Source organism: Lithobates pipiens, unplaced genomic scaffold, assembly GCF_037356315.1.
Source record: "Lithobates pipiens isolate NorthernLeopardFrog02 unplaced genomic scaffold, aLitPip1_a1.2 Scaffold_18, whole genome shotgun sequence".
Classification (NCBI taxonomy): Eukaryota; Metazoa; Chordata; class Amphibia; order Anura; family Ranidae; genus Lithobates; species Lithobates pipiens.
The window spans coordinates 297,987,728-298,015,143 of NW_027507758.1; the positions used below are offsets into that span (position 1 = coordinate 297,987,728).

At 44.4% G+C, this 27,416-nt stretch overlaps 1 protein-coding gene across 3 annotated transcripts in view; it reads right to left on the bottom strand.

Moving 5' to 3' along the window:
- CRYBG1 (crystallin beta-gamma domain containing 1) overlaps positions 1-27,416 on the bottom strand; it is a 333,633-nt gene that overhangs the window by 72,573 nt on the left and 233,644 nt on the right. For all 3 annotated transcript variants that reach the window (XM_077487171.1, XM_077487172.1, XM_077487173.1), the window contains one exon: positions 21,201-23,101. In XM_077487171.1, the coding sequence (XP_077343297.1) occupies positions 21,201-23,101 (1,901 nt within the window). The remainder of the gene's footprint in view (positions 1-21,200; positions 23,102-27,416) is intronic.

Here is a 27,416-nt window from a genome sequence, read left to right on the forward strand (position 1 = left end):
TTGAACATCTCACGGAGCACTGTTCAAGCCATCGTCCGAAAGGGGAAAGAGTATGGCACAACTGCAAACCTACCGAGACATGGCCATCCACCTAAACTGACAGGCTGGGCAAGAAGAGCATTAATCAAAGAAGCAGCCAATAGGCAAATGGTAACTCTGCAGGAGCTGCAGAGATCCACAGTTCAGGTGGGAGAATCTGTCCACAGGACAACTATTAGTCCCACACTCCACAAATCTGGCCTTTATGGAAGAGGGTTAAGAAGAAAGCCATTGATGAAAGAAAGCCATAAGAAGTCCTGTTTGTAGTTTGCGAAAAGCCATGTGGGGGACCCAGTAAACATGTGGAAGAAGGTGCTCTGGTCACATGAGACCAAAATAGAACTTTTTGTCCTAAAAGCAAAACTCTATGTGTGGCAGAAAACTAACACTGCACATCACCCTGAACACACCATCCCTACCATGAAACATGGTGGTGGCATCATGAGGTTGTGGGGATGCTTTTCTTCAGCAGGGAAGCTGGTCAGAGTTGATGGGAAGAAGGATGGAGCCAAATACAGAGCAATCTTAGAAGAAAACCTATTAGAGTCTGCAAAAGACCTGAGACTGGGGCAGAAGTTCACCTTCCAGCAGGACAATGACCCGAAACATACAACCAAAGCTACAATGGAATGGTTTAGATCAAAGCATATTCATGTGTTAGAATGGCCCAGTCAAACTCCAGGCCTAAATCCATTTGAGAATCTGTGGCAAGACTTGAAAATTGCTGTTCACAGATGCTCTCCATCCAATCTGATAGAGCTTGACTTATTCTGCAAAGAAGAATGGGCAAAAAATATCACTCTCTAGATGTGCAAAGCTGGTAGAGACATACCCAAAAAGACTTGCAGCTGTAATTCTACAAAGTATGGACTCAGGGGGGCTGAATACAAATGCACACCACACTTTTCACATATTTGTAAACAATTTTGAAAACCATTTATCATTTTCCTTCCACTTCATAATTATGTGCCCCTGTGTGTTGGTTTATCACATAAAATCCCTAACTACTTTTACGTTTTTGGTTGTAACATAACAAAATGTGGAAAATTTCAATGGTTATGAATACTTTTTCAAGGCACTGTAAGCAGTGGCCTCTGCTGTTAGGTAGGTTGTTGATGTAAGGTTATTACACAGCCTCCCACACAATATCTAGATTTCCCTTTATCTTGCAGCAAGTGTAGCGCTGATTGCCAGTGCTTGTGTTTATCTTTATGAAAAATGTATTTTACCCAAACTCTTTTCTCTAAAGCTATTTTTGTTACATTTCTCTCATAATCCTACCATAACAAGTTTCTTTACAACTTTTAAGAACAGGGGCTACCTTACCTGTTTTCCTTCTACTACTCTAGCCCTCCTCTGGTCACCACAGTACGTGAGACAAACATGGCAGCATCTTGCGGGGGATTCTCTCCTTCTGCTGTACTCATAACCGTGCTGTTTGCTTGTCACCGCCATTCACCAAGGAGTGCTGGGTGAACACCATGCATTCATTATTTATTAGCACAAGCAATAATCAGCAGACCGCAACATAGGCCTTTTTGGTTACTGGGAAGTCCTTGCTGCCCCTAGTGCCACATTCCCTGAAAAGAAAATGATCTGAAGCAACACCATGAAAACTTTATAAAAACTGATTTTTAAATACAGCTTACCTGTAAAATCCTTTTCTTTGAATACATCACGGGACACAGAGCACTTATTCATGACTATCTGGGTTATACGCTACCTCTAGGTTATTGGACACTGGCAACCAATAGCAAGAAGGTTCCTCACATATAACCCCTCCCATACGGGAATTACCTCAGTTTTGTAGCAAGCAATGAAAAGTCCCAGGAAAGAGGGGAGGGATCTCTGTGTCCCGTGATGTATTCAAAGAATAATTTTACAGGTAAGCTGTATTTAAAAATCAGTTTTTCTTTATCATACATTAATGGGACACAGAGCAGTTATTCATGACTATCTGGGATGTCCTAAAGCAATGCACCTGAGGGGAGGGATACACAGCTTAGACAAGTCCCAACTGTCCTTTGGCCCTATAAGGACGCCTGCAACAAGCTATGACCAAAGACTGTCTCCTCTAGAGACCGGACATCCACCTGGTAAAATCTGGTGAATGTGTGAACTGAAGACCAAGTGGCTGCCCTGCAGACCTGAGCCACAGACACCTGTCGATGCACTGCCCATGAAGCACTAACCCCCCTAGTGGAATGTGCTTTCAGGTCTCTCGGTGGAACCCTGTGCCTCAATTCATATGCCTGAACGATAGTTTGGCAAATGCACCTTGAGATAGTCGAAGTCGTAGCTGCCCGTCCTTTCTTAGGACCCTCAGGCAGAATAAATAGAGAGTCATTCTACCAGTTCTCCTCAATGGACGGCTGGGAGTAAAGGAACTCTGTTGCCCTGAATTAAGCAGCTGAAGTCATGCATACATTTATAGAAGAATTTGTTCATTTTGTGATAATCAGTTCTAATAATGCAAGCCTGGATTGCATCCTAAACCATTCACGATTTGTGCTGCCTGTATGATTTGCATAAGACTCCACCCAGGATTTAAAGTTAATTTAGCACAGATATTTATTTAGTGCTAACAAGTTACATAAAGAAAAGAGTGGCTGCACACCGGAGTAACAAAAGTTCTTTTATTCCTCTTCCATAAAATACAAAGAGTCACACGTCACAGGATAGTAGCAAGTGCATCGAGTAGACGCGTTTCACAGTTACATCGTGTTTATTCATTATGAGGGGAGTCACCACCTTATCTAACCACATCAGAACTTGTGTTAACAATGCACCAGTGCATTTTACTTAAAGGTAACTGTATTTGGCAAAAAAACTGAAAAAAATTAGTGCAACTTTACGGCCAAAACAGGCATCAGCCGATGCACTGACATCTATCTTGTAGAATTTTGTAGGTGTGAACAGACGACCAAGTCGCCACTTGAGCGACAGACGCTTGATGTCAGAAGGCCCACGAGGTTCCAATCACCCTGGTGGAATGGGCTGTGATCAGAAAGGGGGGCTCCCACCCCTTCAAGGCGTAGGCCTGAACCACAATCTGTCCGATCCACTTGGAAATGGTGGCCGACGAGACCGCCATGCCTTTTTTCGGATCAGCTACCGAAACAGAGTCTGACTTCCGAAAGGGAGCCGTGGCAGACAGATATACCCTTAGAGCCCGGACCACGTCCAGGGAATGGAGGGCCACCTCTTTAGGATGTGTTGGCTTAGGACACAAAGATGGTAACACAATGACTTCATTGATGTGAAACACCGAAACCACCTTTGGCAGAAATGAAGGTTGCGGGCGCAACACCTTCTTATCCTTATGGATAATCAGATAAGGCGACTTGCAAGACAAGGCTGCCAATTCCGAAACCCTCCCGGCCGATGTAATGGCCACTAAAAAGACCACTTTTTGGGACAGAGTCAACAAGGGAATTTCTCTGATATTCTCAAATGGGCGTTTCTGGAGCGCCAACAACACCAGGTTCAGATTCCACGGGGTAACGGTGGACGCACAGGGGGGATTTACATGCCAAACCACCTGAACAAAGGTGCTCACTAAAGAGCGAGACGCCAAGGCTGAAATTTGTCCTTTAATGGTGCTTAAAGCCAATTTCTGATCTACTCCACGCTGTAGAAACAGCAAGATCCTGGATATGGAATAGGAGCACGGACGCCATCCTTTCTCCTCACACAGAGATGTAAGCCTTCCAGGTACGATGATATATCTTCAGAGAAGAAGATTTCCGTGCTCTCAACATAGTTGAAATCACAGAGTCTGATAGACCCCGATTCCTTAGTACCTGGCTCTCAACAGCCATGCAGTTAAAACCAGCAATGGTAAAGCAGGATGTAGAATCGGACCTTGAGATAGAAGGTCCTCTCTTAACAGCAGTCGCCAGGGGGCGCCTGCCACCAGGCGCACTAGGTTGGCCTACCAGGGACGCTGAGGCAATCAGAATTATTGGAATCCCCACGGCCTCCACTCTGCGGAGCATGACGTGGTAGTAGCTTTAGCGGAGGAAAGGCATAGATCAGTTGATACTGACCCCATGGAGCCACCAGCGCATCTGACGAGTCTGCCCAAGGATCTCTTGTCCTGGACACGAATCTTGGCACCTTCCGATTGAGGCGGGAAGCCAGGAGATCCATGTCTGCTGTGCCCCACTGCAGGCACAGTTACCTGAACACCTCCTGATGCAGCGCCCATTCTTCTGGGTCCAGCATCTGGCGACTTAGGTAGTCCGTCTGCCAGTTTTCCACTCCACGGATGTAAAGGGCCGATAGGGCCGTTACATGCCGCTCTGCCCACTGAAGGATGTGAGCGACCTTCCGTACTGTAGCTGAGCTTCCTGTTCCTCCTTGAAGATTGACATATGCCACCACCGTGGCGTTGTCTGACTGGATCTTGATCGGACGCCCTTGAAGTCTCATCGACCATGTGGAGAGGCATAGCCTGAGTGCTCGTATCTCGAGCACAATGATTGGCAATTTGGATTCCTCCCTTGACCAAAGGCCCTGGGTCAACTGTACTCCCAGTACTCCACCCCAGCTGTTCAGGCTAGCGTCCGTTGTGATGTACAATGTAGTGGCAGGAACAACTTCCCGGACCGCAGTGCCGGGGACCTCAGCCACCAGAGCAGGGAGTCCCTGACTGATTGGCTCACCTGAATCTGCCGATCCAGGTATAATGGAGATTTGTCCCATTTCGTCAAGATTTCCTTCTGCATGACTCTGGTATGAAACTGGGCGTATGGCACAGCCTCGAAGGAGGCAACCATGAGCCCCAGGACTCGCATGCAGAATCATAGCAACCACCACCTGTGGTTCATCCACAGTTTTACCGCAGTTCTGAGAGTCTGCAGCTTGTCTGAAGGGAGAAACTCTCTCTTCCAAGGAGTCCAGCAGTAAGCTTTGGTACTCCAAATGTTGAGTTGGTATAAGCACCGACTTTTTTAGGTTCAACAGCCACCCAAAATCCTGCAGAGTTTGCATGGTGATCTCCACATCCTCCTTCAATTCTGAGGTGGAAGATGCTCTCAGGAGGAGATCGTCTAAGGAACCTACGATCGCGATCCCGCGTTGTCACAGCAACGTCAAAACTGGAGCCAATACCTTGGTAAAGACTCGGGGGGCTGATGCCAAGCCAAAAGGGAGAGCCACAAACTGGTAGTGGTCGTCCCCAACTGCGAATCGCAGAAACCTCTGATGTCGGAGGCATATGGGTATGTGCAGGTACGCATCCTGGATGTCCAGAGATGCCAGGAAGTCCCCTTGATGAAGTGCAGCAACTACTGCAGGGAACTAATCCCCTTGATGAAGTGGAGCAACTACTGAGGGAACTAATTCCATTCTGAACCTCTGTACTTTCACAAAGCAATTGAGGGCTTTCAGGTCCAAGATTGGACGTACTCCTTCCTTTTTGGAGACTACAAACAGATTGGAGTAGAACCCCTGGAACCTTTCCGACTCCGGAATAGGTACTATCACCCCGTGAATTAGCAGGTCCCTTACCGCCCCCATGAGGGCCTCCCGGCGAGCTGGGAGCAAGGGTATGCTGGAAGGGAAGAATCTGGTGGCCAACAGAGGAACTCTATCTTGTAGCCAGAGGAAATCAGTTCGCAGACCCATTGGTCGGACAGCCAAGAGGCCCACCGAGCTGCAAACTCCCGAAGGCGACCCCCCACCCGTGAGACGGGCGGGGCAAACCTTCATGCGGTAGAACTCTTGCTTGCAGGCTTGTGGTTCCAAGGATGCTTTTGTCCTTCAGAGGTCGTCCTTTAAGGCTGGGGACGTTTAACTAAAGCCCCAGATGGACGAAACGTTTGTGAGCGGAAAATGAGGGCCCTTGCCCACGGCAAGACTCCTTAGCCTTCCTGGCCTGAGGAAGTAAGGCACTCTTTCCACCTGTGGCATTCTTAAAGATGTCATCCAACGAGGCTCCAAAGAGCCGCTCACCAAGGAAGGCTAGATCAGTCAGGGCTTTTTTAGATGCCTAGTCAGCCGACCAGCATTTTAGCAAAATCAGGCGTCTCAGCACCACTGCTGACACTGAAGCCCTGGATAACCGAGGGAGGGTATCCAGGGCCGCTTCACAAACGTACTTAAGGCCTTACACTAACTGGTCTGCTAGTTCCACTTCCCCAATTCACAGTGCAAAAGTTTTGCCCACTCAGTAAGCGTGTGCGATACAAGTGGAGAGGCCAGTACTGGTCGCATCGCTGATCCCACAACCGTAAACAAGGAATGGGCCACTGCCTCGGCCTTCCGGTCCGTCCCCTCTACCGGGATCGTGGTTAATTTGTTCAACCTGGATACTGGGGGGGTTCCCGACCGGAGGAGCTGACCATTTCTTGAGAAGGCTCTCCTCAAAGGGGTAACGCACCCCCATATATTTTGGGACCAAAAAAGGTCCATTGCAGTCTACCCCATTCCTTGTATATGAACTTATCGAAATAAGTCAGATACGGAAACACCTTAGGTGCATGGGCTGGTTTACGGGACCCAAAAGGGACCGCTAAGTCAGCAGAGGAATCTGCTGTGTCCAGAATCTTCAGGGTATGACGCACAGCTGTGATAAGTGCTCCAACTAGCGCTTTGTCACGTGTGGACCCGGACAGATGCTCATCCTCACTGTCTGATCGGTCCTGGTCGGCGTCACCTGAAACAGAGCAGGGGTCACCAGCCTTAGCGGGGGCCGAGTCTGCATCAGAGCTCTCCCCAGAGGACGGGGGCTGCTTTTTACCACCTTTGCACCGCCTCCATCTTGGCAATAAATGCGTTGAGGACCACCGACAAAGCGTTCAGAAGCACTGCACTGTCTGCAGGCGAACCGGTTGCAATTGCCTGGAGTTCGGGGGAAGAAACACCAGTTTCTGAAGCCATGCTGACCCTACCCTGTCTGCTACCTGTTGGGCACTTAGGACAGTGAATGGTCCCACCCTGCTAACTGCTGCAGGCTGAGGGGCCCCCACTACAAGACTCACCACCCTGACGAGTTCTGCGCGTCCAGCTAGGTGTGCCTGTGCCCTGTGTCAGTTCCCAGGTGTCCGTGAGAGGAAACCGCGCTGTTCTGAGCCTCAGGGATCAGCACTGGGCATGAAAAATGCCCTAGGCTACAACAAAATGGCTGCAGAGCGTCCCGTATAAAGGACATAATCACAGGGAAAATGGCCACCAAATTACAGAAAAATGTTCCTGACCATGCTTCTCCCTGGTCACACCAAACATGGCTGCCAAGACACTGTATACAGAGAGGAACAGTGAAACACAGGCAGAGAAAATGGTGGCAGACAGCGCTACAGCGATCAGCAGAAACCGACCTCCAGACACCCAGGGGAGAGACAACAGACACCCAGGGCACAGCTACCCAGCACAGCCCCCCACCCAAGGTGAAAGCCCCCTGTCTGTGCACACACACCGCTCAGCAGCCCATGCAGCATCCCCCACGGGGGGAGGGAAGATAGGGACAGGGAGAGAAGAGAGGGACCAACGAATCGACCTTCCAGGGAATGCCCAGCTGCTCAGCCCCACCGAGGCGATTGGGTTGTGGCTTAGGAAGGTGGAGAAGTTGGTGTTGACGGTGCAGCAAAAACGAGAGGTGTAATCGAAAACGTGGTCTCTATGGAATATGTTTAGCTATATAGAGGAAGGTAAGGCTCCCTTGAATGTGGATCCCCCTTGTGGATCACCCTAGTTGATTGAGTGGACCTTCTCCTCCCCCTGTGGCGAGTTTCCTGGTACCCCTTTCACACTTTTTTTCTTCTCTAGACCCGAGGTCGGCACCCCGTCGATCCGCTGACCCCTGCCTTCTACTTTAAGTACCGGACTGGTTCTCTCTCTGCCACCAGCTGCGCCTTTGGTTCTTCTCTCTCTCTCTCTCCACGACCCCCCTTGTCACCATCATCAGTGAACAGCGGGGAGCGAGAGCCAGCAGAGCCCAGGACAGAGGGAACTTGCAGGTGATTGGTTGCTAGGTCCTAAGCAACCAATCACCAGCTTGTTAATATCAAAAGTCACTCGCCCAGCTCCTGCCCCCTGTCCAGAACTGTACGTTCTCTCGATCTCCACTGTGTGCAGAGGTAGGATGCAATGGAACTAAGCTATGGAACACTGATATGGGAGGGAAGGGGTCCAGAGGTCACTGCTAAAGAGGGAAGAAGAGGACACTACTGTGTGGGGAGGTGATGTGAACACTCCTGATCCCTGCATTCTGAGCACAATGCACTCCTGATCCCTGCATTCTGAGTGCAACCCCCCTACTGATCCCTGCATTCTGAGCGCATCGCACTCCTGATCCCTGCATTCGGAGCGTATCGCACTCCTGATCCCTGCATTCGGAGCGTATCGCACTCCTGATCCCTGCATTCGGAGCGTATCGCACTCCTGATCCCTGCATTCGGAGCGTATCGCACTCCTGATCCCTGCATTCGGAGCGTATCGCACTCCTGATCCCTGCATTCGGAGCGCAACGCACTCCTGATCCCTGCATTCGGAGCGCAACGCACTCCTGATCCCTGCATTTGGAGCGCAACGCACTCCTGATCCCTGCATTTGGAGCGCAACGCACTCCTGATCCCTGCATTTGGAGCGCAACGCACTCCTGATCCCTGCATTTGGAGCGCAACGCACTCCTGATCCCTGCATTTGGAGCGCAACGCACTCCTGATCCCTGCATTTGGAGCGCAACGCACTCCTGATCCCTGCATTTGGAGCGTAACGCACTCCTGATCCCTGCATTTGGAGCGTAACGCACTCCTGATCCCTGCATTTGGAGCGTAACGCACTCCTGATCCCTGCATTTGGAGCATCTCCCCCCCAGAATACTTACCTGAGCCTAAATTTTATCCAACACTGTGCCCAAAGGCAGCGAATCTCTCCTCACTGGACTTGGAGGCAGCAGGGGAGCAATTCGTTAATGGACACTCATGATCAAGCCCACCCCCACAAATGCTCCCATAGCAAGCACCTTGCTATGGGGACACTTGGCAGAGGTGAGGAGACAAGAATGCCATATTAAGGTAAAAACCTTTTTGGGTCCAGCTTCCTCCCCAGCCCCCCCCCCCCCTATACTTACCTGAGCTCCATCTTGATCCAGTGATGTGGATGAGGGAAGCGGCTCTCCCGGGTCTCTCACTTCTCATTGGCTCACAGCAGTGAGAGCCTTTGGCTCCTGCTACTGTCAGTAACAGTCAGCCAGTCCATTAACCGGAGCATGGCTCGGTAGTGAAGAGACGTGCTATTGGGGGCACTCCGCAGGACTGCCGGTGGGGGACCCAAAAAGAACAGGATCGTGGCTGCTCTGTGCAAAACTATTGCACAAAGCCAGTAAGTATAACATGTTTGTTATTAAAAAAAATTACAATCATTTTAAGTAATGGATGTGTATAGATTACTTTTGGAAAAAAGGATATGGTTTCGTGCCACTTTAACCACTTGTGCACATGTCTGTATCTAGCATACAGTAGCACACAGTTCTTAATCAAATTCTTCATGTAAAATAATCCACCTGTCAGCATTACATTAACCAAGCAAGCCTCTTTTGTGAAGAAACAGAAGTGATCTAAATTTAGCTGTGTGCACTGTGTAGTGACATATATGGAGGAACTCTCTGTACATACAGAACTATAAAAGAGTGTCAGCTGTGCTAACAGATATTGGTGGACAACATGGGCATGGCATGCTGGTTAAAATTTAACTCAGAAATTCGATGCAGAGTTTATGGTTTACAGAAAACCTGAACATTACATACAATATAAGTAAATGGATAAACATTACAAAAAGGCAAGTGTGTCTCATACAGTGCCTTGCAAAAGCATTCACCCCCTTGGCATTTTTTGTGTTGTGTTGCCTCACAACCTGGAATTAACATGGATTGTTTGAGGATTTGCATCATTTATTTTACAGAACATGCCCTCAACTTTGAATATTTTTTTTTTTTTTTTTATTGTGAAGCAAACAAATAGGACACAATAATAGAAAAAGTCAATGTGCATAACTATTCACCTCCCTAAAGTCAATACTTTGTAGAGCCACCTTTTGCAGCTATCACAGCTCCAAGTCGCTTTGGATAAGTCTCTATGAGCTTGCCACATCATACCACAGGGATTTTTGCCCATTCCTCCTTGAAAAACTGCTCCAGCTCCTTCAAGTTGGATGGTTTGTGCTTGTGAACAGCAATCTTTAAGTCTGACCACAGATTTTCTATTGGATTGAGGTCTGGGCTTTGACTAGGCCATTCCAACACATTTACATGTTTCCCCTTAAACCACTCAAGTGTTGCTTTAGCAGTGTGTTTGGGGTCATTGTCCTGCTGGAAGGTGAACCTCCGTCCTAGCCTCAAATCACACACAGAGTGTTACAGGTTTTGCTGAAGAATATCCCTGTATTTAGCATCAGCCATCTTTCCCTCAACTCTGACCAGTTTCCCAGTCCCGACTGCTGAAAAACATCCCCATAGCATGATGCTGGATGGTGTTCTTTGGGTGATGTGATGTGTTGGGTTTGCGTAGGGCTTATTATCGTCCTATGTACAGATACTAGAGTCTCTGCTGTGGAACTCTGCAGCTCCTCCAGGGTTACCTTAGGTCTCTCCCTGAGTTTTGGTGTGCGGCCATCTCTTGGCAGGTTTTTCTTTTGTGCCATGTTCTTTCCATTTGGTTATAATAAATTTGATGGTGCTCCTAGAGATTATCAAATATTTGTATATATATATATATATATATATATATATATATATATATATATATATATATATATATATATATTTTTTTTTTTTTTTTTAAACCTAACCCTGACTTGTACTTCTCAACAACATTGTCCATTACTTGTTTGGAGAGTTCCTTTGTCTTCATGTCAGTGTTTGGTTAGTGGTGCCTCTTGCTTAGGTGTTCCACCCTCTAGGGCCTTTCAAAAAGGTGTGTACATGTAATGACAGATCATGTGACACTTAGATTGCACACAGGTGGACATCATTTCACAAATTATGTGACTTCTGAAGGCAATTGGTTGCACCAGAGCTTTTTATGGGCTTAATAACAAAGGGGGTGAATACATAAGCACATGCCAGTTATCAGTTTTTTATTTCTGAAAAATAGTTTTATGTATATATTTTTCTAATTTTAATTCACCAACTTAGACTATTGTGTTCTGATCCATCACATATAATTCACATTAAAAAAAAACATTGAACTGAAGGCTGTAATGTAACAAAATAGGCAAAAAGGAAAGGGAATACTTTTGCAAGGCACTGTATGTAAATTATGCAAAGTGAAAAATGTCAGTTTTACCATTTTGCGAACAGCTAAAATCTTTTATGATCCATTTTCCAGCACCCTGGGAGAAACAATCATAGTGAGCTATAATTGTGTGTGTGTGTGTGTGTGTATTTGTGTGTGTGTGTGTGTGTGTGTGTGTGTGTGTGGGGGGGGGGGGGTCAGTTTACTAAAACTGGAGCAGACAGAATCTGGGAACTGGAGCAACTGTGCATAGTGGTAACCACCCAGGTTCTATCTTCAGCTTGTTCAAGTGATTCTTAGCCCACATGCACATTGGGCCGTTTTGACATGCAATTTGAACAGCATGTCGAATCACATTTGAAATAGTCGGCCATTGGCAGCAACGGCACCGTCCGAAGCGACTTGGGGGGCGATATCAATAGACATCTGTGCAGGAACCCACACAGATTGCTCTGAAACCGCTCCCGAAGTCGGACTGACATGCGGGTTTGAACCTAGGCTAAAGGTTGTAATAAAAAATAAAAAAAACTTGTTATACTTACCAGATCTGTGCAATGGTTTTGCACAGAGCAGCCCCAATCCTGTTCTTTTTGGGTCCCCCACCGGCAGTCCTGCGGAGTGCCCCCAATAGCACGTCTCTTCACTACCGAGCCATGCTCCGGTTAATGGACTGGCTGACTGTTACTGACAGTAGCAGGAGCCAAAGGCTCTCACTGCTGTGAGCCAATGAGAAGTGAGAGACCCGGGAGAGCCGCTTCCCTCATCCACATCACTGGATCAAGATGGAGCTCAGGTAAGTATAGGGGGGGGGGGGGCTGGGGAGGAAGCTGGACCCAAAAAGGTTTTTACCTTAATACATAGAATGCATGAAAGCAAAACACCATCTGCCTTTAGAAATACTTTAATGCAGTAGTAAAAGTTGCTTAGTCATTTTTACCTACGGGTAAGCCTATGATAAGAGTTCTCCTATACATGCACCGTTTAGGAGATATTCACCCTGGATGCAGCCAGTTATGTCACCGACGTATGCACTCTGAAGGTCTGGCATACTTCTAAGCTTTGTGCCAGAACTGAGGGCTCCCGCGCGCATTTGCAGGAGTGACATAATAGTGGCTCTGGCCAATCACATAGCTGGAGTGCGTGGACCCGGAAAAAACAAAACAGGTGGCAGATGTGACAGTACAGTGCCTAAGGGCTTTGTTCCAAGGTGAGTGATGCATTCTAGCACACACATTATGCCACACATTTTTTTCTCACAAGCCACACAGCTGCAGTTTACAACCACTTTAAGCTTTGAAAATGTTCAATGAGCATTATTTATATACAGCAGCCACATGTCCAGCATATCTAGGAAAAACCTTGCTTAACCACTAGTCGAGTAGTTCATGCAGATAAACTGCGGCAGGTCGGCTCTCCTGCGCGAATCGCCATACCTGTGTGGCGGCTCACGCAGGCAGTTACGGGTGGCAGCACATCCAAAATCTCGATCAGCTCCTCAAATCGCTATGGAACCCGAGTGTCTTCACCATCCTTAGCCCCTCCCTTGAGGGGCTAAGGACAGTAAAGACGCTCGGGCTCTATAGTGATTTGAGGAGCTGATCGAGATTTTGGATGTGAGTGTCTATGTTGCACTGAAAGCACCTACATATTGTGAGTACCCTGTACATTTTAATAAACACATGTTAAAGTGTTTTAGACAATTCAAGCACTATTGGAGTCTTTTTCTCTGCACATGTTCTGACATACTGAGGAGGAGATCTTGGGAGAAGTTTAGGAGCCAGCTGTGTTGGATATCTCGCTAAGTCCTGGGGTGGCTCACAGGTGTTTTTTGTGACCCTTTTTTGTTGGGGGGGTCACACTCCCAGAGATAAGCATATACCCATTGGAGGAGAGCACGGTTGAGACGATTCATTCGTGGTCTGGAAGTTTTATTCCTAGGACTTCACAATTACATTTAGTTGTTCATGAATCAACATCCATTTGTGGAATTTTCACAGTTTTTGTATGGATTTTTTGCACCTTATTGTACGGACATTTAATTATGCACTTTATATGTTGTTTGATTCAATTATTTTTGATATTTGTTTATATTTCATGATTCAGTGCTGCACTTTTATATTCTGTTTTTTGTGTGCATGCATATGGAGGATGCGATAAGTGCTAGCAGCTGGTCTTTTAAATACCTTACACACACACACACACACACACACACACACACACACACACACACACACACACACGGTTTCTAGTGCACAAATGGTTTCTTTTGGTTTTGGGTAGTTAGATCACATATATATTTTCAGGTAAGTAGAACATGTTTGTTATTGAAAACAAAAATAAAATTACAAGCTTTAGAATCACTTTAACACCTTTCCGCCCAAAATGACGGTCAAGCGAGAACGCTGTTCCAGGATGATATCATATGATGTCCCCCAAAATGCGCCTCTCTCGGGGACCACGCAGCAGAACGATCTGTCACTGGCTGTATGCACCAGATCAAGCCGTCACTGTCATGTGACTGTTTTGACCAATTACAGCACATCACATGGCAATTCTAAACAATGGATGACTTCTTTTCATGCCATCCATTGTATACAATTGTGCTGCCAGCTGTATTTGGTCACAGTGATCACATGGTACAGACAGGGCCGATCACAACCCATCTGTACCATGCAATTAGCTTTGACCAATCACAGCTAATCACAACAAAAGGCACTGAATAAACCAGTTACATTCAATAAAAATGGTTGCTTATACCAATGAAGTTAATTGGTATATGCAATCATAATGTGTAAAAAAAAAAATCCTGATCACTTCCCTTATAGTAGTACAATGTTCCTATGGAAACACTGTATTGCTCTGGTCACAGTGTGTTAGAAAAAAAATAAACAAACACAATGATATTGTCATCAGTTATGTTGCTTACACACGACCAGACTTTTCGTCAGAAAAGGTCCGACGGTCTTCCCGACAGACTTTCTACTGAGTTACGACGGACTTCCAAGTGAACTTGCCCACACACTAAAGTCCATTCATTTTGAATGTGATGACGTACGATGGGACTAGAAAAGGAAGTTCAATAGCCAGTAGCTATTGGGCCAGTCGGACCAGCATACAGACGAACGATGTTCCCGATAGAAAGTCATTTTCTCTGACAGATTTGAAACATGTTCTATTTCTAGGTCCGTCTGAATTTTTGAAGAAAAAAGTCAGATGAAGCCCACACATGATCGTAATATCCAACGGAATGATTCAGTAGGACCTTTTCTGCTGGAAAGTTTGGTCGTGTGTATGCGGCATCAGTGTCCCCGATCACCGCCACACCGGTTATATGAGAACGCTGTACTGAACTGGTGACAGTATTTATAAGGAAAAACATTGTGAATTTTTTTTACTCTCTTCATTTTCCAAAAAAGTGTGACCAAAAAATACAACTTCAAACAACTCGTCATGCCTCTTACGACATACCTTGGACTGTCTACTTTCCAAAAAGGGGTAATTTGGAGGTATTTGTACTGTCCTAGCATTTTCAGGCCTCAAGAAAATAAAGATAAAATTACAATATTGTCCTGTGCTTACATACAAAAACAAATCCAATACACAGATGTGAACAGAAACAAAGTGTCCACTTCAATATTTCATTTCTAAAATGTCTCTCTTTCTCAAAAAAAAGGCACACAAGCTCACGCTGTCATAAAAGTAATCCTCCCCTGTCAGCATGGATGGCTGCTCAGGACTCCACACTGCAGTGTCTCCCCTTCTCAGTGGTGTGAATAGAGACCGTTGGGGTGGATCGACAGTGTGGGCAGAAGTCAGTGTTTAGTTCCAGTACACATGCTTTTATTTTACCAAGGACTGGACTGGATTTTTCATGCCTGCTTTTATTCACTTGTTTCTTGTGAGCATAATAGTGATCTTAATAATTTAATAATTGACTTTATAAGAATTTACTACACTATTTGAGAATTTTCTTTCTGCTGGCGAATCGCCTCCTTTGAAGTCTGGAACAGCCATCCACTTCAGAGACAGCTTGGGCCTGTTTCTTCTCCATTGTGGAGGGGAGGCACTGCAGTCTGGAGCCCCAAGTAGCCATCCTGACAGGAGGATTCCTTGGCAGACAGCAGGAGCTTGTTCACCTTTTCTTGAGAAAGAAAGGCATTTTAGTCTGATGACTGCAGACCTGATTTTTGTGGTGAAAGAAATCACTGTGGATTGTTCTGGGGTGGTACACATTTATCACAGGGTGGAAAGCTTTTTGTTGCAAGATGCATATTTGTTCACAGAAGAGAAAAATGAAAGACCGAATTGGACACTTTGTTTCTGTTCACATGTTTATTGAACATTTTGTTTCACAATAAGATTTGTTTTTGTATGTAAGCACAGGACACTATTGTAATTTTATCTTTATTTTTTGACATTATGTTAATAGGATCACATTACTTTTTTAAAAATGTTTTTATTGTGAAGTATATCACTGTGCTGTACTATTTGTGTTATTATACACTTCATTCATTTTATATTATTTTGTATAGGGCTTTCCATCCTCAGCGGTTCCCCAACCCTAGTCTCCTGCAAAAATCTTAGTCAGCTCTTAACCAGTTCTTGACGGCACTATACCCGAAAGACGGCAACAGTGCAGTCGTCCAGCTCTGGGAGGGTGTACATTGATGTCCTCCCAGAAGCTTGCCCCCTGTGCATGCATGCAGCACTCTGTGTCAGGTGATTATACACAGCTGATCACATGTAAACAAACTTGCTGGTTACCAGCATTCCTTTCCTGTCACAGCATGAGGAGAGGAGAGCCGGTAACAGGCAAGTATGACAGGGGACTTTTATACTGATAATCACTGTCCTGGTTATCAGTGCAGCCCCAACAGTGGCTATCAGTGCCTCCTAATCAGTGACCATCAGTGCGATCATGTTGTCAGAAAATCCGATCGTGTGTGGGCTCCATCTGACTTTTTCCATCGGAATTTCGGACACACAAAGTTTGAGAGGTGGATCTAAAATTTTCCGACAACAAAATCCGATCGTTTAAATTCTGATCGCGTGTAGACAATTCCGACGGACAAAGTGCCACACATGCTCAGAATAAATTATGAGATGAAAGCAATTGGCTACTGCCCTCTTTATAGTCCCAACGTACTTCTTTTACGTCACCTCGTTCTGAACGATCAAATTTTCCGTCAACTTTGTGCAAACGTGTGTATGCAAGACAAGTTTGGCCCAAAATCCGTCTGAAAAAATGTGACGGATTTTGTCGTCGGAACGTCCGACCATGTGTACAGTGCATAATTGTCATTCAAATTGCGACAGCACTGAAATCTGAAATTGGCCCAGGCAGGAAGGCGGTGAAAGTGCCACTGAAGTGGTTACAGTGGTTGTAAACCCTTACAAACCAATTTTTGCTACAGGTAAGCCTATAAGGCGGCTTACCTGCAGCTACCCAGGATATCTCCTAAGCCATGGTTTAGGAGATATCGCCTGTATTTGCATGTGCCGACGTCATCGGCACATGTGTACTGACACAAACTGAGGCAACGGCACGTATGTGAGTGTGCCGTTACCGCGTGCATGCACGGGAGTGACGTCATCGAGGCTCCAGCCAATCACAGCACCGGAGCCACAATACCCAGAAGTAACTCCCAGGAGTGATGTCGTTGGCCAGTGCTGTGTACGTGCACTACAGCAAGGGCTTCGATCTCAGGTGAGTATTACATAATGAGCTAGTATGCTATGCTCTACTGAGTATGCAAAACTCCAGAACTTCCTTGTATTGATGGAGCTGTTCCCTCCCAACTTATACACATTCTTTTTGACCAAGAGGCAGCCATCATGGTGATGGGCCAATATAATGTTTTTCCACATATAGAGTTACTTTTAACACAACTGGGTTGCGCTCGGCTGGCGATACCCAAATCACATTTCACAGCAGAAACACTATTCTAATTTTACAGTTCCTTATTTTTGGGATCACTGTGAATGGGCTAGATAAACCACAGAATTACTGTAACTGCCTAGGATGGGCTAGATCAGTGATATGCAATTAGTGGACCTCCAGATGTTGCAAAACTACAAGTCCCATCATGCCTCTGGGTGTCATGCTTGTGGATCTCAGTCTTACCATGCCTCATGGGAATTGTAGTTCTGCAACAGCTGGAGGTCCGCTATTTACATATCCCTGGGCTAGATAAACCACAGAATTAAGGTAAACTGAGTAGATTCTGGTAATGTTCCCTGCAAAACAATACAGAGGAAATTAACTCTGAAGCTACAGTATGTCCTGAAAAGACAGGTACAGGGCAAAGTACTAGTCACCAATATTACCAGTGGTCCCCCTTTACGGACTTCCCATGGCTTGTCCTGCATTGTGTGCTGGCCATCTTGTTACAGGAAGGACTTTGACTTCATATGTCAGAGCATCCAGCAAAGAGAACAATTAGCAGGACAGTAGTGACATCACAAGAGCTCACTTCAAATCTCCTGAGACTAGCAGTAAAAGGCAACATTGCTTTAGATCCCACACCGAAGATATATAGCTATGAGGCTATGGGCACAGGAAGTACACTGCTATAACATTTGAGTGGGGAAGATCAATGATATAAAAAGGTGCCCATGACCGCTGGTAGTCCTACAAACGATGTGACTAGCATCTGATCACATCATAATGTCATTAGATTTGGTTTCTGTAGTCACATAATCGTACCTGTTTATCGCGATACGCAATAGAACAAACCAGGAAAACAAAATATTTCTTGGTTTTAATAGCAATCAGAGCAAAATTTTTTGACTTACTCAATTGTATCCATCACCCAGTGGTTTGTTGGAAAGGGGTTGCACTTATCCGCAGACATTAGGTTGTCTCTCAAATGTCATCTTATGCCCATGGGTAATTTAGTTAAAGGGGTTGTAAACCTTCAAGGTTTTTCGCCTCAATGCAATCCCAGGGGGTTATCTAATGCGGGGAGGAGCCGCCAAGGGACCCCAGAAGAGCAGGTTCGGGGCCACTTTCTGCAAAACAAGCTGCACAGTGGAGGTAAGAATGGCATGTTTGTTATTAAAAAAACAAAAACAAAATAAAGCTTTAGTGTCACGTTAACATTGACTGTGAAATTATTATCAGATGTTTGTTGCAGCATCCAAGAAACTGCTAACCTCTCGGGATGTCCACACATTACAAGCTCCAATGTTTACAGAAAAATGCAAAAGGACATTTAACCACAGATTTATTGACAAAAGCCTTTTTAAATGTTGGAGGTCAAAGAGAATGGCCAAATTTGTTCCAGCTGATTGGAAATCCACGACTGTTCACATAACTATTTTTTCGAATGCTTCTGTGAACATCCAGCATGTCAAACACCAAGGAAGGTAGGCCAGGGGTGTCCAACTTGCAGCCCAAGGAGGCTATGAATGCGGGCCAACATAAAATTGTAACCTTACTTTAAAAAAATGTGGGGGTTTTCTCAAATGCGTTTACACTTTGCAAACACATGCTGCCAAATAAAAATTTGGACAGTGGACTTTACTGGACTTTTATAAGTTTTATCTTCACAAAGAAAAAATCTCCCACTCTTCATAATCACACCTTATTCATTTCATCAGTTTTCTGCAGCACCTATATTTGGTGAGCAACTATTTTCAAGGATGAAGCAAACGAAGGGCAGAATTAGAACCAAAATGTCTGATGAGCACTTTGAGAATTCATGAAAGTGGTTGTAAACCCTTACAACACACTTTGACCTACAGGTAAGCCTAGATTAAGGCTTACCTGTAGGTCCAAGAAATATCTCCTAAACCTACACGGTTTAGGAGATATTTGCAGAAAGACAAGCACTGTCGTCTACGGCGCAACAACGAAGATGCCGCGTGTGTCGGCTCCTGTGCGCATGCGTGGGAGTGACGTCATCACGGCTCCGCCGAATGACAGCGGCGGAGCAGCAAGACCCCACCGAGAAGATGGATGCGCCGGACTACAGGGGACAGCGGTGACATCGCTGGCTCCTGTGTCAGGTAAGTGACACATAATGGACTACTATGCGATGCACAGTAGTCCATTATGCTTTACCTTTGCAGGGAATGAAAGAGGAAGTAAACTCATCAGGGTTTACTTTCTCTTTAAGAATTACTACATCCATCCAACCAGATATTGAGTTATTTTTTTATTAAGAACGGTGTCAAAGATCGCACTCGTTTTATGTTGCTCTCTTTTACTTTTATTATAAAAAAAATTATTTAAAAATATGAAGAAGTTTCATTACTCAGGTACATTGTGTATCAGTTAAAGTGTTACAAAACCCGCAACAGTAAAATAAGTCTGTATATGCAATAAAGCATGCTGGTTATACTCACTGTGGAACCTAAGGGGTTAATCCTCTGCATTATGTAAAAAGGCTGTTTGATTCTGTCTTCTCTGATCCTCCACTTTTCCACAGTCCCCAATCTATTTGCTGAGAGAACGGAGGCTAGGGGACAAGCTGCACATACTTAGTTTGGTGTCTATTGATAGAGTTTTGTTTTTTCCTTGGGAGGATGCATTGTGATCAGCACAGGGCCAATCAGCACTTTTTAGACAGAGGGTCAGGGGTCATGCAGCCTGACAGGACAGTCATAGCAGAATGAAAACTCCTCCTACAAGCTTTAACCAGACACTGACAGAAAGCACAAGACTGCTATACACTGCAGATGAAAACTATTGCATTTCCATGTTCTGTGTACTGTGGGAGACCAAATATAGTGAATGCAGGGTCCTGGGATTAGTAACACTTTAACTTGTGATGTGCCAGGCTTTTTCTGCTCATCAACTGTGCATTTTATATGTGACCAAAGATAATATGGAGTTGATTTACTAAAGGCAAATAGACTGTGCACTTTGCAAAGTGCAGTTGCTCCAAAGCGTAGTAAATGAGGTAAAGCTTCGGTTTGCAAAAAATACCCAATCAAGGAAAATTAAAAAAAAATGCATTTTGCTTGCACAATTGGTTGTTGGAAGTCAGCAGAGCTTCTGCTCCTTTACTAAGCTCTGGAGCAACTGCACTTCGCAAAGTGCACAGTCTATTTGCCTTTAGTAAACCAACCCCTATATTGCCTTCCTTTAGAATAAAAATGATTACAAAAAAAATACAAAGTTTTATTATTTAGATAGGTATCTATAATATCTATATTATTAAACATTAACTTGTGATCTGCCTGACTTTTTCTGCTCATCAGCTATCCTTACTGTTCGTGTATTTTATGTGAGGCCCAAGATCATTCCTCTTCTTCCAATGTGGCCCAGAAAGGTCAAAAAGTTGGATACCCCTGAGGTAGGCTAAAGCAGCAAAAGGCCATTCTTAGTTGTGTTCTTAATAAAGTAGTAAATGAGCATAGAATGTTTCACTTTAGTCTGATGAATCATACTAGGAAGGATAAAAACACTGCTTCCTTTACCATGTCAGATATAAAATAGTAGGCACACCCTAGAATTCCGCTATTAATTCCAGTGCAAAGATGCTGTTTATTTAGGCAATCATCAGAATTATTTATGTTATGCTGTTGCTAGAGCTACTGTGTCCTAATCGATAATCTAACGGCATTTATAAACTTCATACCCTGAAGCAATAATCTGTGTAGCAACAACATCAATCAAACGATCCCTGTCAGGCATCCATTGTTATGTACTCAAGTCTGTCTGTATTATGAGATGAACCTACCTAAATGTGTACATTGTGATCCTCTCATTACGTATAACATACAGCTAAGTGTAAGGTTCAAGGTAACCGAGACAAGCACTAGAATCTATGGGCAGCTTTGTGAAACAGAAATATTAACCCAATCTTGACATTCAGCATTTAGTTGCAATGTTACAATCATCTTACTATTTTGTCTATACATGAGAGGTCCATGAACTTAGTGATATTACATATATAAAAAGGAATATGTACTTACATATTGAGTTTAGTTGTTACTGTCGATTTATTGCGGTCATTCAAAGAAACATTAGCTTTTACTGCCTCTGAATGAAGCCTTTTAGCATTGTCTGATTCGGTCTTGCTCTGAGCCTGCACTCCCTGGATGCTCTCTTGTTTCGTCTTCCTATCCTGTGGGAGAACACCTGCTGCTGTTGGGCTTATGTCCCGTACAGTATCATTCAAATCCTCCCCTCCACTTCCAGTTAAGGATCCAGGCACATATGCCTTTTCCACGTAGGCGTCTTTTGTTGTAGAAACAAGGGCAGGCTGGTTAAACTCAGATACTTTGGCAGCAGCTGCTACAGTCTGATTTCTAAACACGAAATCTCTACTCTGTGCTTTGCGAACAGTTGGAGAAGAGGGAGCCCAGGCAGCAGGACTTTTTTTCTTCAGAGGGCTGGAGGCTGGGTGTTGCTGTTTATCTTTGTCTGAATCACCCTTAGGCGAGAGTTTGGTATTAGCTCCCGCCTTTATTTCTTGGTTGGCTGATACAGTGCTGTTAGACTCAGGTGACAGAGGATCAGGTTTTATGCTACTATCGGGCATGACAAATTTTTCTTGTGTACCTTTAAAGCTACCCTCATCAAAAACATCATCCTGGGTTACGATGTTTTCATTTTTTTTCTCATCATTCTGACTGCTCTGGGATTTAAATGATCGCCTCCTCCTGTTTGGTTTTCTGCTACTGGGACTGTTTCTCTCCATTGTCTCTCCACTGGTAGAGCTTCGTGTGGTTGTGGGAGAATTTGTTCCAATTTTACTTAAATAGATATCAAATGCTAAAACTTTTCCATTATTTGATTGTCCATTAGCACTGAGATTCCTTGGTTTGTCTTGTAGAGATCCTGTAAATACGTCACCTTCTGAAGGACTGACAGCTGGTGAGAGGTCACTACCACTTGCTTGTCTTCTTAAATTACTCCTGCCACCCGCGCTGTCTGGAGATAGACACTGTTCAGCTGGTGCTGACCCTTGGTCTTGTGAATCCCCTGGCAATGTGACCTGGAAGGGTAACCTTGTAGAGTTTATTTTCTCTGTGCTTCCCACTTTCTGAAGAGGTTTATCTGATATTTTATATCTTGAGTCTGTTACTTTGCCAGAGAACCTCGAACTCTTCCTTGGCATTATTTTGGGGGACTCCTCTTTGGTAGTGTTTGTTTCTTGTGAAAACACTTGAAGTCTCCTCACACTGGACTTAGTAGTTTCTCCATCTGTAGAGCCTCTTCTTCCAGGAGATTGCACACTTTTCCCATTACTGTTCTGCCGGTTGACTTTAGGTGTCACGTTCACTACAGATTTATGACTAGTATCTGAAAGTGCAGCAGTGGGTGCAGTAGCACCTTTACTGCTAGTTTGCTCTATTTCTTGTACCAGTGGTGCAGTACTGTTCTGGGTGTCAGTCTTAGATGTTGAGTTCTGTGCCGATATTTCACTGCTATTTGAAAACGTATCGGTCTGAACAGCAGGTCTTTCACTTACAGATTGCTGAAGTTCTTTCACCACTGTGTTCTCTGTATTCTTATCTGTAAGGGCAATATTACCATTTGTAGTCTCCTTTTCACTTTGATCAACAGGGAGTGCAGAGTCCTTTGAGGTGTGCTGGGTGACCTGATCTGATGCAGGTTCAACGCTAAGTGAACTGCGTGCATGTGTTTGTACTTTAGAAGTGGAGGCTACTAAGATCACTTTCTTCCGTTCTTTTAAAACCTCTTTTTCTGATTTAAATGTAGTCACTGACCTCTCAGTAGGGCTTGTTGGAGACTCAGCGTTGCCTTTGACTTGTTTTTTTTTACTGGTGTTAAAAAGGTTTCCAAATTTTCCCAAGGCGGGCTTCCTTGTCACATCTTTCTTGGGCGACTCTGTGGGTGATGCTTTAGACTGAAAAAAATTAAAAATAAATAAAAGTAGGGTAAAATCTTGTCTGACACAGAGGAGAATACAGCTATACAGCTAGGTATATACATGGAATACAAAGTTTACATTTACAGAGAGGGTGTACACCTCCTCCCAACATAACGCTGATAGATAATCATTATTTACTTAGCTTTTTATATCACAGGACAATCCTGTACATATGGCTTACAAGCCTACTAAATGGAATAAAACTAGGAGTCTCAGTGCAGTTAATTTTTATGGATATTGCTATAACTCCCATAATAAATACACACACAGTGTAAACAGTGACCAGATAATGTACATGTAAGAACAGTAAATAAAATATTAGTAGGACTTAGATTGTGATATTCTACATACCTTGCCATGTTTCTATATTGACCTATATTACTTTGCATTCATTCATTTTTTGCTGTAAAATGTAACTTTACTAGCCATATGATGCCAAGAATAAATGAAAAAGCTATTAGTCTTACTGTATAACCAAGGGCAGGTTCACACACAAAAGCAGTGCAGGAAAGGCATGTTCTGTGCGCATTTCCAGCACCCCTTGTAAGCTACATGTGGGTGCCAATGTAATGTTAATGGAACCTCAAACGCAGATAGCAAATGCAGTGTCTTTGCTGGTACTGAATTGCATGGTGCTGCAGTACCATGCGATTTGGTGCAGTGTGTTTATAAAAGTAGTACAGGCACTACTTTTTCCGCAGTTCAGTGAATTTTGCAGCCTATTTTAATGAATGGGTTGTCAAAATACACGATATGGGAACGGTGTGAACCGGCCCTAAAGGCAAAAGTTTTATTTTAATTTTTTTTGGCTAGAGTGGAGATGGATTAGAACACCCGTCAGATTTGTATTACTGTCTGTTGGGGAGATTCACCGTCCTATGTCCGGTTTACCATCATCACTGAAAGTGAAAGAAAAAGAAAATCCCAAATGTTGTGTTGTCTCCAAAACAGGACATTCTCCAATAAGGGAACTGGTTCTGGTGACTCTGGGGACAGCCAGGAATTCTCTCACTTTGTAGGGATTCCCTCACTTTGTGGGACACAGATGGCAAAAAATGGGCAGGGGTTATTAACCCTCCCTTACTCTATCCAAAATGAAAAAAAAGAAAAATATTAATTTTGGCAATAATTATACTTTAATAATTACATTTAAAAATTGGATATGGGCACCACATAAGAAAATGCATATTAAAGTTATAATATATCTGTTTATTGGCACTAAAAGACCAGAACTTGTAGTTTTCAGTACAGGGCTGCAGAAGCTGAGAAAAAGTAAAAGATCTGAAAAAAGTTAATCTCTAACTGTAAAGCTGGCCATACACGTCTTGAAATCCACACAAATACATGTCTTTAAATCTACACAATTCCTACTGAATCAGTCAAAATTTAAGCCATGGATGGCTCTGTTGGTATCAACCAGCTTGACAAAACTGGATAGAAAAATCGAAGGAGCTGGGTGTATTGCTAACTAAAGAACCCTCAATGTTTGTACCCCCCGTGTGTCCTTAAAGGGATTGTAAAGGTTTGTTTTTTTATTTTCTAAATAGGTTCCTTTAAGTTAGTGCATTGTTGGTTCACTTACCTTTTCCTTTGATTTCCCTTCTAAATGTTTTTTTTTCCTTTGTCTGAATTTCTCACTTCCTGTTTCTCCTCAGTAAATTTAACACCATCATCTGAGCGGTGTTTAGTCAGCCAGAACAGCTCACTGAACAGCTTACCGAGGAGGAACAGGAAGTGAGAAATTCAGACAAAGAAAAAAAACATTTAGAAGGGAAATTGAAGGAAAAGGTAAGTGAACCAACAATGCACTAGCTTAAAGGAACCTATTTAGAAAATAAAAAACAAACCCTTACAACCCCTTTAAAGTGGAATTCCAGTTAAATTCTATCTAGGCCTAAATCTACTCCCACCCCTACTCTAAGCCTATTCTATCTACCCTGTATTTATTACAGGTACTTACAGTATATAGCGCTGTCATATTACGCAGCATTATATATATATATTTTATACATACACACAATTACACTAGTGTATTGTTTTCACAAGAAACTAAGAAAAAAAAAAATGTTCTTTACCCTTTCTACTAGTTGCAAAAAGAAAGAGCTGGTGAGATGCACTTGGATTAGGTTAGAGTTGAGTGTTGATTAGATTTACCATAATATAGGTTTATGGGTAACATTTGTGCAGTTAATAAGTACAATTGTATCACCTGTGGACGTGTTCCTCAGTTATATCTGTATTCGTTAAAGACATGACTAAATAGAAGTGCTGATACTTATTAGCTGATAATGTTGATAGCAGCTTACAGTGATTGTAAACCTATTTTTTTTTTTAAACCACTTCAGCCTCGGAAGAATTTACTCCCCTTACCCCCCCAAATTTTTTTTTGTGATACGGCACTGTGGCAATTTAACTGACAATTGTGCGGTCGTGTAACGTTGCACCCAAACAAAATCTATGTCCTTTTTTCCCCCATAAATAGAGCTTTCTTTTAGTGGTATTTGATAGAGCTACATGACTAATCGTTATCACGATTTTTTTCCCCCGTTGCAATCTTGAAAAAAGTATTTCACAATTTTTTTCTATGCAGAGAATTCTCTCAGCTCTGCTACAGCCCACAGCCCTCAAAAGAAAGAAAAAACAAACAAACAAAAAAAAAAATGGCAGTCTGCCAAGAATCACAATTTTTTTTTGCATTGGAACCAAGTCTAAACATTGTAACAAGTTGTCCTTTAGATCAAAGGCATTGTCAGGAAAGGCTGGCTGGGGACTGTGGTCCGTCACCTGTCTGTGCGCGCCTGCGGGTGCCTGGTGCGCGTGTTCGCGGTCGCACGGTTGTGCGCAGTCGCGTGGGAGCGCGCCTTCGCGGCCGCGCGCGTGTACGGTTACCGGCGCCAGGCGGGCTATTTAACCCCAGTTCTCCCTTCTGATCTTGCTGCTTGATCTACAGCGTTCCTGAGACTATTACCTGAATCTGATCTGTTTGTGTATTGACCCGGCCTGACCTGCGACCTTCCCTGCCTTCTGCCTGCCTCTGACCTCCGGCTTGTCTACGACTCTGCACCTGTCTCATCCTCTGGTCCATCCGTGCTCATCCGTTATCGACCCGGCTTGTTCCACGTTCCTGCCTCTGCCTGCTGCATCTGTTCCTGTACTGACTGTCTGGTTTGACCCGGCTTGCCTGACTCTTCTGCGTGCCTGCCCCTGAGTGATCCACCTGTTCCTGTTGGTCTCCTGCTGTCTACTGGTTCCTGTCTGCTGTCACTGGGGCCTGTTAGTCCAGCTACAGTTCCTGAAGTCAGCCAGATCCATCCACCGGCTGTTGATCCTGCCAGGCACTCGTGCTACCTCTGACTCCCGTGCCTCCTGTCACCATCATCAGGGGCCGTGAGTCGGGGACGCAAGAGAGGTCTCCTTCTGCATTCCGGGCTCACCACTAGGTACGTGACAGGCATACACATTGGTGTGAAAATGAGGGAAGTTAACCACTTAAACACTAAACCCTTTTCTGACATTTGTTGGTTTCAAGTTAAAGTCATTTTTTTTTCTATAAAATTACTTAGAACCCCCAAACACACATACATATATATATATATATTTTTTAGTAGAGACCCTCGAGAATAAAATGGTGGTTGTTGCAATATTTTACGTCACACTGTATGTGTGCAGCAGTCGGTCAAATGTTATTTTTTTAGGAAAAAATTATACTTTAATGAATTAAAAAAAAAAAATAACCAGTACAGTTAGCTCAATTATTTTTTGTATAATGTGAAAGATTTTACGCCGCAAGACTCGTGAGAGAGTCATGATCTTTTTAAAGCGGAGGTCCACCCTAAAGTGGACCTTCCGCTCATCGGAACCCTCCCCCCCTCCGGCGCCACAATTGGCACCTTTCAGGGGGGAGGGGGGTGCAGATACCTGTACAGTACAGGTATCTGCACCCACTTCCGGGATAGCTCTCTGCGGAAAGGGGCGTACATTACGCCCCTTTCCGCAAGTGCCCGCCCCTTTCCGCAAGTGCCCCGCTGCCTGCTGGGAACACACACAGATCCCAGAGGCAGCGGGGACCGTCATTATTGCGCAGCGCAACTCGCGCATGCGCAGTAGGGAACCGGCAAATGAAGCCGAAAGGCTCCATTTCCTGATTCCCATACCCAAGATGGCGGTGGCAGGACCCGAGAGACGATCTAGAGATCGGCTTCGGGTGCCGACATCGCGGGCGCGCTGGACAGGTAAGTGTCACTATTTTAAAAGTCAGCAGCTGCTGGCTTTTAAAAAAAAAAAAAAAAAA